At 46.2% G+C, this 13,480-nt stretch overlaps 3 protein-coding genes across 3 annotated transcripts; all 3 read right to left on the reverse strand.

Moving 5' to 3' along the window:
• Positions 1–4,279: 4,279 nt before the first annotated feature.
• cnmd (chondromodulin) lies at positions 4,280–7,485 on the reverse strand. The gene is made up of 7 exons (XM_076170038.1): positions 7,196–7,485; positions 6,870–7,013; positions 6,098–6,238; positions 5,863–5,979; positions 5,619–5,772; positions 5,039–5,223; positions 4,280–4,507 (listed from the first exon to the last, which is right to left on the reverse strand). The coding sequence occupies exons 1-7, from the start codon at positions 7,265–7,267 to the stop codon at positions 4,280–4,282; spliced, it is 1,041 nt and encodes a 346-aa protein (XP_076026153.1). The 5' UTR covers positions 7,268–7,485.
• A 1,379-nt stretch (positions 7,486–8,864) lies between these two features.
• Positions 8,865–9,587, reverse strand: LOC143015740 (protocadherin-8-like). The gene is made up of 2 exons (XM_076169797.1): positions 9,352–9,587; positions 8,865–9,195 (listed from the first exon to the last, which is right to left on the reverse strand). The coding sequence occupies exons 1-2, from the start codon at positions 9,585–9,587 to the stop codon at positions 8,865–8,867; spliced, it is 567 nt and encodes a 188-aa protein (XP_076025912.1).
• Positions 9,588–9,601: 14 nt separating this feature from the next.
• LOC143015857 (protocadherin-8-like) lies at positions 9,602–12,497 on the reverse strand. The gene has a single exon (XM_076169966.1). The coding sequence runs from the start codon at positions 12,127–12,129 to the stop codon at positions 9,628–9,630; it is 2,502 nt and encodes an 833-aa protein (XP_076026081.1). The 5' UTR covers positions 12,130–12,497; the 3' UTR covers positions 9,602–9,627.
• Between the last annotated feature and the right edge of the window lie 983 nt (positions 12,498–13,480).

Below are 13,480 nucleotides of genomic sequence, written 5' to 3' on the forward strand. Positions count from 1 at the left end.
GCTGCATTTTTCCTTTTTTTCCCTTCTTCTTCTTCTGCATATAGAGCTCACGTTTCTATATGCAGATGCAGGATTTCTGGGAGATTAGAACGCTTGGCATGGGAAAAAAGTAATGCGAATGATCAAAATAACAGCTCTGGAAAAATCAAAGTGTAAACCTATGTTTGATCTGTTCTATCAATTAATTAAAAATTTCAGTTCTGTATAATAATACGGTGCAAATTAGATGGAAATGAGATAAAATATTCATTTAGTTATCTGGGGAATCTGCCTGGAGGGCTTTTTAGTCTTCAGTCTGGCTCAAAATGCTGTCCATATGGCAATTATGTACAGTAGTGTTGCGGGAGGATTGGTCTGATGCCTACTGGCAGAGCGGAGCCTGCCTGTGACAAACTGCTGCTAGGATCTGATGTGAGTTGAGGGAGATAATGAGGCTGTTGTAAGCCTTAAGTATGGAGCCTGCCCCCGGGGTGGCATATCTAAGCGCTCAGGCTCTCTTATTGTTGCACGTGCCGCTGAGGATTAAAAACACATTTACTTCTTTCTTCCTAAACTTTTCCGGCACTTCCTGAGACTCTTTGGACAACTTCTGCTTTCATGTCGCAAGCCTCCTGACATTGCTTTGTGGAGGAGTTCGTTTTTCACAGTTTACAGATGAGAAGTCTTGATTTGAATCTGCTTTGAGCTATCTATAGCTCTCCTTAAACACACACACACACACATTTTTTTATAAATGCAATATTTTTTTATAGACAGCTTTTTCTGAGTTTTCACCAGCAGGACAAAAAAAAAACAATTATGCTTGGGGTGAGGTCACCCACTGCAACCGCAACAGTTGGATGTCCAGTGTTTCCTGGTGAAAACAACAGTGTGAATTCCACAACTGTGTCCAATTTAGACCTCTGCACAGGTTTTATTATTCAAGTGAAACAAGGATACCATGCAACCAAGTGCAATACACAGGGAAAAAAAACCTGCAGAGCTTCCAGAGTAATTGAGTCACCCAGGAGGGTTGCCATAATGTTTCATTACACATGGGCTCACATACTGTATCACCTTATAGAAGCAGGTGTATAGAGAGCAGGGAATTGTTTACAGGATTTATCTAAAGAAAATGAATTGTAGAAAATTCCTCCCACAAAACCAGCAGGTGTTTAATTAATGGCCATTTTGGTCTTGCATACTAAATAGGAGGGTTACTGGGAGAGGGGAGAGGAGATGGACAGAGAGGAAGAGAGCGAGAGTGAGGTAGAGAGCGAGAGTGAAAGAGGGAGAGGGAGGGAGAGAGAGAGAGAGAGTGAAAGAGAGAGAGAGAAAGAGACAGGGAGTCAAGCCTGCCAATGGCAAGGAAACTTCAGAGAGGCCATCAAACAGCAGGCAGAGTCAGACTGCTGGGCATAGCTGTAAGTGGTCACTCAACCATGGGATTAAAAAGCATTTAAGCCTTGTACCAAGGGCCCCTTTCCTCCAGACATGTTCTTACTGACCATTCTGGAGAAAAAGGAGAGAAAAGACAAACATTTTCCTCGAAGCCAGCTACCATAAATGTAGCCCGGCCCTCTCTTGCAGAAAAGCGTAATGAGCTGCCCTTAAAAGCGTTTCTGTGTTGTGGTTAAGGTGCAAAACGAACTGTCACTCTGGTTTATTCCATTCATGTCTGAATGTAATGGCAAACATGCAATCAAATGTAGGACATGTTTTCTAGAGTGGTTGACTTCACGCGTCTATTCACACTTCTAATACCTCCTGGGCACCGACAGGCACATTTCTAACAGGCTATCTATCGACGTGTTCTTTCTGCGAGCACACGGGGGCTTGATTAGAACGAGTCCATGCCTTGAAAATGAAACACCAGCTCAGGTATCTCTATTGTATTTTTGCTGAGTGTTTGGTGCCAAAAGGAGGCTTGTGGAAAAAGCTTTTGATTTTTTTGTGGACCTGGAAATTCACCAGATCACCATAGCGCCCTGCCTGCCTGTGCTTGTTTTGATGGGCAATGATGAAAGCACAGGTGGATGTGAGAAAATCGGGCAGAGCTCCCCTCCCTTGGCTGCTGTGGATGCCTCGTCTGTGGTTTCCTATTAGCACAGGAGTGGAGGTTTGCAGTCTGGCTGCTGGGCACAGTGGGTCAGTGCACACAAAGCTCTGTTTGTTCCCTGGCCTGCAGGGCTCCCAGGGTAAGCTTGGCTCCAGAGGGGAGACAAACAAAAAGGCACCACTGTCTCCTCTCCAACCGCATTCGTCGTTTCTACTCAACGGGGGTACATTTCTCTTCAGAGGGGAGGAATGGCAAAAGGAAACAAGTTTTTTAGAAAAAAGGGCCTCAGGATAACAAAACTGCTGTTGTTGTGAGCGTTGTGGGTTTTTTCCTTGGTTTAAATGCCATTTTGAGTTGTTGCTTGTGGTGATGTATTTTTTCTCTCGGCGTTGTGTTTTCATCTCCTTTTGTCAGGCTTAGACTCGGAGCTCTTTGTCTTGTGCTGCTGTATCAACATTTCCTTGACTGGAACCCGTGGAAACTGCTGACAGCAACAGGCACATAACATGTCATATTTAACTTTCACTTACAATTACAATCCTCATAGATTAGGTGTGTGTATATATAGATCGCCCTGCTGCAACTCGGATAAAATTAGGTCTGAAATGCGCAATTAATAATTTCATGGCACCTCTTACTTTCATGTACGCTGTCTGCCCATGATTTCTAAAGATGAAATAATTGTGCAGAATATGCTTACAGCTGCTGTCAGGCCAGGCATTCACTGTTGTGCTGCAATCTGCAGTCCAAGTATAACTCCATTATTGAGGGGACTTTAAAATGGGAGCTGTGTGACACACAGCGGGTTGATTTAGTTTAATGACCATGGCAGTGACAGCGCTGTGATGGAAATTGGACTCCCCTGCAAATTTACATCACTTGAGGGTACTTGGGGCTCTTTTAGCGGCTGCACTCCAGAGCACGAGCCATCAGGAGGTCCTGGATATGTCATGCTTGTCACCTTTCTTTAAGTGCATCGGCAGACGTGGGAGAGGGATTAATATTATATAGCCTACAGGAGCACAGAGGCCGTCTTATCGGCACTGCAGATGTGATAAGCACCTCTACCCCCGTGAAAACTAGGAAAGATCTCCCAGCAAAGAGACAAGCATCTCTTTGTGTTGTTTCCTCACACTGATTCAGAGTTTCAATGCGGCCTTAGTGGCAGATATGGTGCAATTTCACATCTGTTGTAATTTGATGTGGCTGGATCACCCTCTGTGAAATCGTCTGGATCACAACATGGCTCCTTTCAATTATTTAGAAAGTTGGCATATGGCTTTGGAGATAGTAATCTGATTTCTTTTGACTTTGAAAAACATTCTGAATAGCCTAAGCCCCAATAACGGGTGCGTGTCTCCTGCTTTTTGGTCGCTTATCCGCCCATACTCGTTTCTCTTTAGAGGAAAAAAACATCATTTTATTTATTAAATAAAAATGCCACTTTTATGGAAATCCATCATTGCCATGACAATCATCTCACATTATTTCACTTCAATGCAGACGTCAGTGTGCACAAATTGCATTGCCCTCAGACTGATCCCGGGCTGTGAACGGGAGTTGCAGCAACAGCTGTCACTTCAGTTTTATCAGAAAAGCACTCAGTGGGAGCATGGAAACAACATGTGACACAAAAAAAAAATCATCTACATCAAAGCCAGCATATACTGTAATTAGAATTTATTGAAGCCTATATTTAGTCAGGACGGGTACATGATCTGCTGAGCATCTGGATTCAGTCTCAAACCTTCCTCCAGTACAGTGCATTAAGCTTTGCATTACATGATAACAAATATGGATCTAAATCTGCTATATACTGTGACATTCACTCATTTATACTTTCTGATAACAAAGAGTGCATAACTACAAAGAGAAATGACCTGTTTGCATGCAAAACATTTCCTCAGGTATCAGGATGGAATTGTGTCACATTTGACGTATTTTGTCGCATATCAAGCAGCGTGATGTGCTCATTATGCTAACAGGCGTAGCTTTCTGACAGCTAAAACTATTTACAAGCAAACATAAAGCAACAAAATAAATATTTGCATACATATCTGGAAAGAAGCTGACAGGTTAGACTTTTGGTGTCAGGTTTTAAAAAATTACTTGGTTCCACAAATGTGTGTGTGTTTGTGTTTGTGTGTGTGTGTGTGTGTGTGTGTGTGTGTGTGTGTGTGTGTGTGTGTGTGTGTGTGTGTGTGTGTGTGTGTGTGTGTGTGTGTGGGTGGGTGTGTTTCTTTACACAACACCTAATATGCGCGCCACCCACCAGCGGCAAGGCAAAATGACTCGGCAAGCAACCTGGCACCCTCTGAAGTTGTAAGGCCATGGCCAGTAGCCACGCAGAGGCTCACATATTCTCTGACAGTGGGTGTAGCTGCGCCGGCATTCCGCGCAGCAGATCCCCTGGTGGTCTAGCATGGGGTCAAAGGTCATGGCGCCTGGCTCTCCAGCCTCTGCCCTCCGCTGCAGTTTGGAAGAAATGTTAATTTTGAAGATATTCTTTGCCTGGATGATGATTAATTTATGCTCATTTGCAATTCCTCTGTTTTCTAAATTCCTCATCCTTCCAAACATGCGTCTCTCAGCTTCCTCGTGTAAAATGAATGTTTATCACCGGTGGGAATATTTTGCTCGAGTTCACAAGTTCGTACACATTGAATGGCAGCTATTACCCAAGTGACCTGTATTTATAGCAACTAATATGACACCCACTCAGCTGCTCCATGCATTGCACCCACAGCTGACAAAGAGACCGGATACAGGTTAACACATTTCTATCCACCAGAACACACACACACACTGTATTTCACCATCCTAAGTCAGGTTTTCTGAACTCATCTGTATCGACAAACAGGCAAACTTTAATTTATAATGTCACTTGAAGGGTTGCTGCAGGGCTTAATATGCTGAATACTCTTGATACACTCGCTCATCAAAGATTCACCCTCTTTGAAGCTTTGTGTATTCGCCAAACACTACAAAGTCGGTACTCACTTGATAGGGGTTTTCAGGATTATACGCCGACCCTGCGGACTCTGCCCCCTCCTCTTCCTCCCCGACTCGGGAGGTGTCATCCTCCGAGTGAGTCACCGCGTTCCTGTCCTCAGCAGCTGCCTCCATCTCCCCCCTGTTAAACTGCCGTTTGGCTCGCCGCGTGTCTCTTTTTCTCCTCTCCCCATCTGTTCCAGCAGCCACAAGAGGCACGGGTATTGGGTCAACATCCACAAGACACCAAAACTTGTCCTCAGAGCTCAATCCTACATAGCCGGCACTGTCTCGGTTGTCCTCAATAATTAAATCGGGCGCATTGACACCGAACAGTCTTGCATATTTCAAGATCATTCTTTTTTTAATACTCGGCTGGAGTCTTATTTCGGTGTCAGTGTATGTAAATGTGTTTCCATAACTTCTCAGATAAAGGTGCAGACGATCATTTTAAATAAACAGTAATGAAAGGGGCAATAAATTCCGTGAAATAAATCTTTTATGATACGAGGCGCACGTCTGCAGATTGTGTATGGACGGTGTGAGTTAATATACTGCAGAATAGCTGGAAAGAAGAGAAGAAGGCGACCTTTGGGACGGACAGGTTGGAGCCAATAAATGGGCAGTTCCCCGCAGAGAGACAGTATTTTGTTGCTGAGGAAACTGGTGTCTTTCACTGGCTGGCCCTCCGCAACCCAGATCAGAAAGTCTTCGTCGTAACGCACCGGCATGATTTCATCTGTCTGACAGGGCAAAGAGATGACTCATAACTTACAGAATGAGGAAGATTAAGCAGTTTGTACAGTGGTGTGTGTGACTCCTTTTGCATGTACCAGGTCAAACATCAGTGAGGCTTTGTCCTGAGCTTCCATCTGTGGAAGGCTGGCTTTGATTTGGGATTTCTTCACATAGCACTTATCTCCATGGAAGAAGCGGATCCCGGTTATTCCCTGCACCAAAATCACACAGACGCCATGTTTACATTCACAGCTTTGTGAGTTTGCGGAGCGACGCGCGACGTCTCTGTTGTACTACGGCGGGAGAGAGAACAAGGACAAACCGGCTCACAATTTGAAAGTCATGAATCTCCACTGCTTCTTCAGCGCCGCTCCCAGTTTTGAATCTCTCCAGGTTGTTGTCAGAATCGATTTCCACCGAGCCCTCCCTCGCCTCCCCGTTGATGTTCATGCTGTAACGAATGTTGTAAACCTGCCGGCGTTCAAGAAGAATGTTAAAATGACTGTTATGTTCATCACACCGGCAGACACAATAGCAGCAAGAGTACGTAAACACCTGCAGATCAAACTGTGAGATACAGAAAAACAACTTTGCTCTTCCTGATGCTTCTCTCTCCTCACTCACTACTGTGCAGCCTGAGCACAGTCAGAGAGCGCTGCTTTAGTCATACCTCAGTCTAATGTTAATACCAATTATAGAGGTCTTTATTTCTGTTTTCATTAATTGATTTCCTAGAGTGCACATTTTAAAAACATGTTCACAATATGAATCTGTTTCTAAAGAGGTGGTAGAAGTAAAGAACACACACACATTAACTAGATGTTTGGAAATGACACAACAGACTCGCAAAATAGAGTTATTCATTAATAGCGAATGTCTAATTTTCAAATTTCCTTATTTCCTCTGATTGCCTCGTGAAAAAGTAACAGAACGCTTTCAAAATCAAAGTGCGGCGTCACGATGAAAGAATTACCGGGCAGATTTTCTGGCACCGGCGATCTGCTTTTTCTGACCCATTTCTCAAGCAAAAGCAGCCTAATCTGTCACTAAGTGGCACTTTGGCCATCGCCAAAACATAAATCTTCAAATAAGTGACACTCACATTTTTCTGGCCGACTTTCCACAGGTAGAGTGCGGCGGTGGATGCACACAGCATTAATACTGCCCCGACAATGAGAGCCACCGCTCCAAATCTCAGGAGGCGGCTGCTTGCGGCATGGGTCGGCGGGGTGGAGGTGCAGTGTACCTTCACACAGATCGACAAAGAGAACAAACAACACGCACACACACACACGCACACACTCAGCAGCGATAAGGGAAAGTGTTGCATTCCTGGGTAACTTCAGGCTTTAATGTACTCGTTTCTTATCTTGTGAATCCCCCATTTCAATGCATTTGTGAATAATAAGAATATTACATCCGTCCTACCTGAGGTGTGTGGTGTTCAAAACAGCCAGATCCATACGAGGCATCTTGGACTTTCTTACTGGGCTCTTTCATGCTGCCTTCCACGCTTCCTTCACTCTGGTGTCTCTTTGGAGAACGGCGTTATCCAGCACAGGCTTATTTGACACCAGGCCGCGAATGACGTACATCCGATGTCAGCTGAATTCTTCGTCTGAATGTTACCTCAAGAAACGCGGCCGACGCCATGAAATAGCCCTTTTGATGCATTATGTCAAAGATTGTGTATTTGCCCGTGACATGGGGTCAGCGTTGACCTTTTGACCTTTCAGTCTCTGATCACTATGAGGCAAACAGATAAGCATACGGCAGCCACGCCCTCATCTTCAGTTACCACCATTGGAAACATTTACAGGAATAGCTCATTAGAAGAACTGATGAATGCTTTTGATGGCGTATCCTTCACCTGCTGCACGGTTATAGGTTTAAATGGAGTTGAACGTTTTCCCTTCATGTATTCAAGCTTGTCTTGGCTGGTCTTCATATTTCTACAAGCTGCTGCTCCTTGACACACGCTTATTGAAATACAAGCAGCAGCGATGACTTTCAAATGTAGCACGCACGCCAACACACACGCACACACACACGCACGCACACACACACACACACACACACACACACACACACACACACACACACACACACACACACACACACACATTCACACACAGTCACAGAGCTGTAACCTTTGTTTAATTATGCATTTTCTGATTTGACAACGGGAGAGATGTAATCTTTTGGTCGAGGTTACTTGGTCCTTACCGCAACCTAACAAGAACAAACTTATTGCAAAGGAGATTCAAATATGCGCTGCCACTGTTGCTTAGAAACAGATTGAACCACATTTTTTGGATAATTGGTAAGCTGGGAGGCAATCAGAAAGGTGAAGGGATTCTTTGACCCTCAAAAATATGGAACTGCAAGAGCATTTGATCAGCTACGCAGCATTTGCATGCAAATGAAGGCGAGCACAGTTACCGCGTTGTTTTGTAGTTTGTACAGAATGTGACGCCAGCTTATGTTTGCCATCATTTCAGGTGTGATTGCTGAAGCGCCACATTGTATTTATTGGTTTATAAGCCTTTAAGGCAAATGAAATGGGTCCAGCTGGCTAATTGAGGTTATTCTGTGTGCTTTATGAATATTTCCCGAGGACAATAGGTCGTATGTCGCCCGTATTTGAGTCTTGTACGCCTGGATAGCTAATTCTTTACACCACAATAACCTACTTAACAGCAGAACACTATGTCTTTTCTTTTAATTGTTTATTTGTGCAACAATGTGACAAAATCTACCACAAACATGGCAACTTTGATATTGATTGTTTTCCACACTAGAAGGCCCCTCGCCGCCCTAAATGGCCATCATGCCCCCCTTTTTAAATAGTAACACATGCTCTTGAAAAGTCATAATAAAAGTCGTTTTTACATTGAGTCATTATTAAAAAATATATTATTAATGTACAAAATCTTGCATATTACACAATGATACAATGAACAGTCATATATGAGCCAAAAGACAAATGACAAACTACAAAACACTGCGACAATCCAACATGGAGTCATAAGATCAAAGTACTGTACAGTAGAAAGACACATTTTTGGATGCATTTGGATTTTTCATCTTTTCTTTTTTAAGTGTGTGTATATTCCGGAATGGATATCTCATCAGTTTCCTGTATCCTTGCAGGTGTGGGCGGGCCGACCAGGATGTAATCAAACTCCTGGTGTTGGACCTTCTCGTACACACTCTGCAGCGGGTTAGCTTTGGGCGCGTGAGCCGGATAGTAGTTTTCCCTCCTGGTGTCCCGCGGTAGAGACGCCGTCTTGGAGAAGGTGGACAGGTGAGGCCCGTTCGCCAAGCTGGTGTTGGGCCTGGTGGCCGAGGGGCTCCAGCATCGGTCGGAGTGGCCGAACACTTTGCACTCGCTCGTACACGCCCAGAGACCTGTGGAGACATCGGCACTGTCACAACGCAACAGCAATACCTGATGAAGAGATCCAACCTCCTGAGCTCATGTTGTATCACTGATGATCAACAAAGATAAGCAGATATCAACATTACTAAGAAGCAACAGGACTTTACTATGTGTTACTAGTTTCTCTATTTTATTTTGATACTCACTGTTTGTGGGTAGGGATTCTTTTTTGTGCATATCTCCACTGATGTCAGAGTCGCTGTCGTTGAAGTCGCTGTCCCCCTTTCCGCTGTCTTTCCCGCTGATCTGAGGGTCTCTGGCTGAGATGGTGGTGAACGAGTTACCCTTCCATATGGTAATGGGTCTGACGGTCTCTTTCCCGTAGCCTGGTAGCGTTGAATAACCCTGCAAAAGGCACAAACGCATTTGCACAACCATTCAATTAAAAAGGTGAAGGCGAAGATGACAATAGCAGTATTTAATGATCCTTGGAGAGGCGTGAGACATAATTACTCACCTTTAATTTACCTTCCATCAACCTGCCGTTGGAGTCAAAGACTGCCGCTGTTTTCCTGCCATCCTCACAGCCTGTCTCTATTGTGTTGCTGCTGGCCGGCGGAGCGTTCTCTGGGAACGGCTGTGCATCAAACACTTTGCCTTTGTGGTTGGCGATCAATGAATCAATATGACCACTTTCTACTTTCTCCACATTTGGCGTCTCTTCTTTTTCCTCATACGCCCCCTCCCTGGTCTCTTTCTTCCGCCGGCTGCAAATGGTGGTGATGAGGATGATGGCGAGTAGGAGGAGGGAGCAGCTCCCTGCAAGAACAATGATGATGGCTACGGACATGTCCCATTCGAAGGGCTCCTCGTCGTTCTGGGCCAGCGAGGGCAAACTGGGGAGACTCCCTTCTATGAAACTGAAGTGAATGATGGCCGTGGACGTATGTGCTGGCAATCCGTTGTCACTGACCGACACGGTGACTTTGACGCTGTCTGTGATGTCGTACATCAGCTGTCGACTCACGTGCACTTTCCCCGTGTCTTTGTTGATGGAGAAACCCAGGTGTCCCCCCTCGGAGATTTTATAGGACAGCTGTGCGTTGATGCCCTCGTCTGCGTCTGTGGCCTTTATCTGGGTCACCACATAACCTGCAGGTGCATCTTTGGGCAGGAAAATCTCGGCTGAGCCCTTGTAGAGGACTGGCTCTATGACGGTGGGTTGGTTGTCATTCTGATCCATGATTCGGAGTCTGATGACAGCGGTGCTCTGCAGCTGTGGCAACCCCCCGTCGCTCGCTTGAATGTGTATCTCCAGCTGCTTCATCACCTCGTAGTTGAAACTTCTCAAGGCGTAAACAGAGCCAGAGACTGAATTAAGAGACACAAAGGTGTTGATAGGTGATCCCATGATGACACTCTCCAAAAGTCTGTATGTTATTCTCCCATTGTTGCCCAGATCTGCATCTTTGGCCTCTACCGTGGCGATGAAGGCGCCGGGCGCGTTATTCTCCACGATGGAAACTTCATAGACGCCTTTGCTGAATCGAGGGGCGTTGTCATTCTCGTCGCTGAGTCTGACGGTGTAGTGCGTGATCTTCCTCAGAGGCGGTGACCCCAAGTCCTCGGCCATGACGGTCAGGTTGTACTCGCTCGTCCTCTCCCGGTCCAAGGCCGCCGCCGTCACGATCATGTAACTGTCCTCGTAGGCCTGCAGGAGTTTGAAGTGGTCGTGGCCGTATAAGGTACAGTGGACTTGACTGTTGACACCCGAGTCCCTGTCCAAGGTGCTGATCAGCGCCACCAGGCTGTCCCTGTCCGCCGCCTCGCTGATGTACGCGATGCCCGTCGCGGTGGAGGTCATCGGGGTGATGCTGATCTCCGGGGCATTGTCGTTAACATCCGTGACGTGAATGACGATCTTACAGGCGGAGGGGGTCGGGTTCGCTCCCAGGTCGCTCGCCTGCACGTCCAGCTCGTAGGTGCTTTTCTCCTCGAAATCCACAGGACTCCTGAGCGTCAAGCGGCCAGATTTGTTGTCCACTCGGAAAAGTTCACGGATCTCAGAGGAGACCTGTTTCCCGAAGCCATACACGACCTCTGCGTTCAATCCCTCGTCGGCGTCAACTGCGTTTAAGTCTAAGATCACCGTGCCCACGGGCGCGTCCTCCGGTAAACTCACGGAGAAGCTGTTCTGGTCAAAAACGGGACTATTGTCGTTAAAGTCGGTGACTTTAATATTGATCTTAGTTGACCCGGATCTGTACGGGTACCCCCCGTCTGTGGCCACCAGCTCCACCGCGTAAAACGACTGAGTCTCCCTGTCGAGCTCCTTCATTAGCACCAATTCCGCATATTTAACCCCATCCGCTCTCAGGAGCACGTCAATGGAGAAATGACTGTTGACAGATATTTGGTAGCTTTGGATGTAGTTTGACCCGACATCAGCGTCCACCGCCGGGTCCAGAGGAACCCGGGAGCCGAGCGCTGCGTTCTCGGAGATCTCCACCAGCGACTCCCTGCTCGGGAACTCCGGAGAGTTGTCGTTGATGTCCTTTACCTCCACCTCGACGTGGATCAATTTGTAGCGATCTTTGGAGAAATTCACCACGTCAAAAGTAATGAGACACGGCAGAGTGTGTCTGCACAGTCGCTCTCTGTCTATCCGCTCCCCGACTGTGAGCTCCCCGTCGCTTTCTCTCACCCTGATGAATGAATCGTTGAATTGCTTTATCATCCTGAAATTGGTCTTGGAGGAATGGGACCGACTCAAGGACATGTCCTTGGCCAGGTTTCCGATGACAGTCCCCGCTCCATCCTCCTCATTCGTCTGGTATCTGATCGTATTTCCTTCAGAGCGACTCAACGAGACGAACAACAACTGCAGGAGTGAAAATAGGATGAAAATCCACCGGTGCCAATTAGTTGTTGAATTGCCTCCTCGCAGCATCTTTGGAGTCCTGATGTCCTCGGTGAGCATCGAATGTCGGGATCTGAGCCTCTCACCTTCTCACTGAGCTCTCTCTCTCTCCACACACACACATAGACATACACAGAGACACACACACGCTCCAGACGCGCTTGTGAGCCGAACTGTGCACAAAGTGAAAGTTACTCGATCATTGCGCGCAGGCAGGCAGGCAGGCAGGCAGGCAGGCAGCCACGCGTCACACACGCTCGTTACCTCGCCTACCACACACTCTGCGGCGGGCGGCGGGGTTTATACGGCTCCACATGCTAATGAGAGCAAGTGTGGCCAATCCCTCGCTTTAGAAGGGAGAAAATAGGTCTTGTTGGAGAAGCTTTTTGCCCGTTTTTTTCCCTGAAAGCGCACGGTGGGAAGGAAAAGGGGAGGAAGTTGCCAAACACAGACGCGGGGAGGAGAAGTTTGTGTGCTGTTTTTCACCCTGGTACAGAAACCTCAGGGTGATGGGCTTACGTGGCCAAAATAAGGCACATCTTCCCTCTGTTTTGATGTTTGGTATGCACGAGTGTGTGTGTGTTTGTGTGTGTGTGGGTGGGTGTGTGTGTGTGTGTGTGTGTGTATGTGCGCGCATCGCCCAATTATCAGTGGGGAGAGATAGAGGGAGAGAGAGAGAGAGAGAGAGAGAGAGAGAGAGAGAGAGAGAGAGAGCACTGACAGCCATTTTGATTAGAGAAGGGTTGGCTCATATGTACCAGGGTTATTTATGGTTCCATGTTGTACTCTGCATATATACTTCATTTACACTCTCAGGCAAATGTCAGAAGGATGACAGCTGTATTATCTCCCAGCCTTCCTATATCCTATATTCCTACATACATGTGCAGGGTCTTCAGGCATCACACAGTGTTTCTTTTTTCTCTCAGTTCTCAGAAGGGAAGGAGACCATCAAGAGTTCCCTGTGTCGTCTCAAATTTGCCATTGAAAAGCAATTTCCATCAGGAATAAAGAATCTGCTGGTGGCTGAAGGAAATCAGTTCTCATCAGAACACATTCAATCACTCTTTAAACCCTGCGTCTCTCTTCTTTCTTCTTTTATGGAAACAATATGCAGCATGATAATGTATCCCCCCCCAACTACACTACACTACTTGTATTCAGCTCAATAATTCAGGGATCATCCATTTACTTACTGTATAATACACCTTTGCAAGTCCTAGACGCTATCAGGAACACAGAGATATCCTGAATAAGTTATGAGATACTAGGAATGGACACAATAACGGAAATGCATTACAATATTATGCAGTCCGGTACAACAACAGCACCGAGTCTCAGATACGTCCACCGAAAATGGAACCTGCAGGTAAATGTGCAAATATGATAGCAACGAGTGGCAATATGAGAT

Source organism: Genypterus blacodes, unplaced genomic scaffold (genome assembly GCF_046128005.1).
Source record: "Genypterus blacodes isolate CSIRO-AG114 ecotype Tasmania unplaced genomic scaffold, CSIRO-AGI_Gbla_v1 ptg000214l_1, whole genome shotgun sequence".
Taxonomy (NCBI): domain Eukaryota; kingdom Metazoa; phylum Chordata; class Actinopteri; order Ophidiiformes; family Ophidiidae; genus Genypterus; species Genypterus blacodes.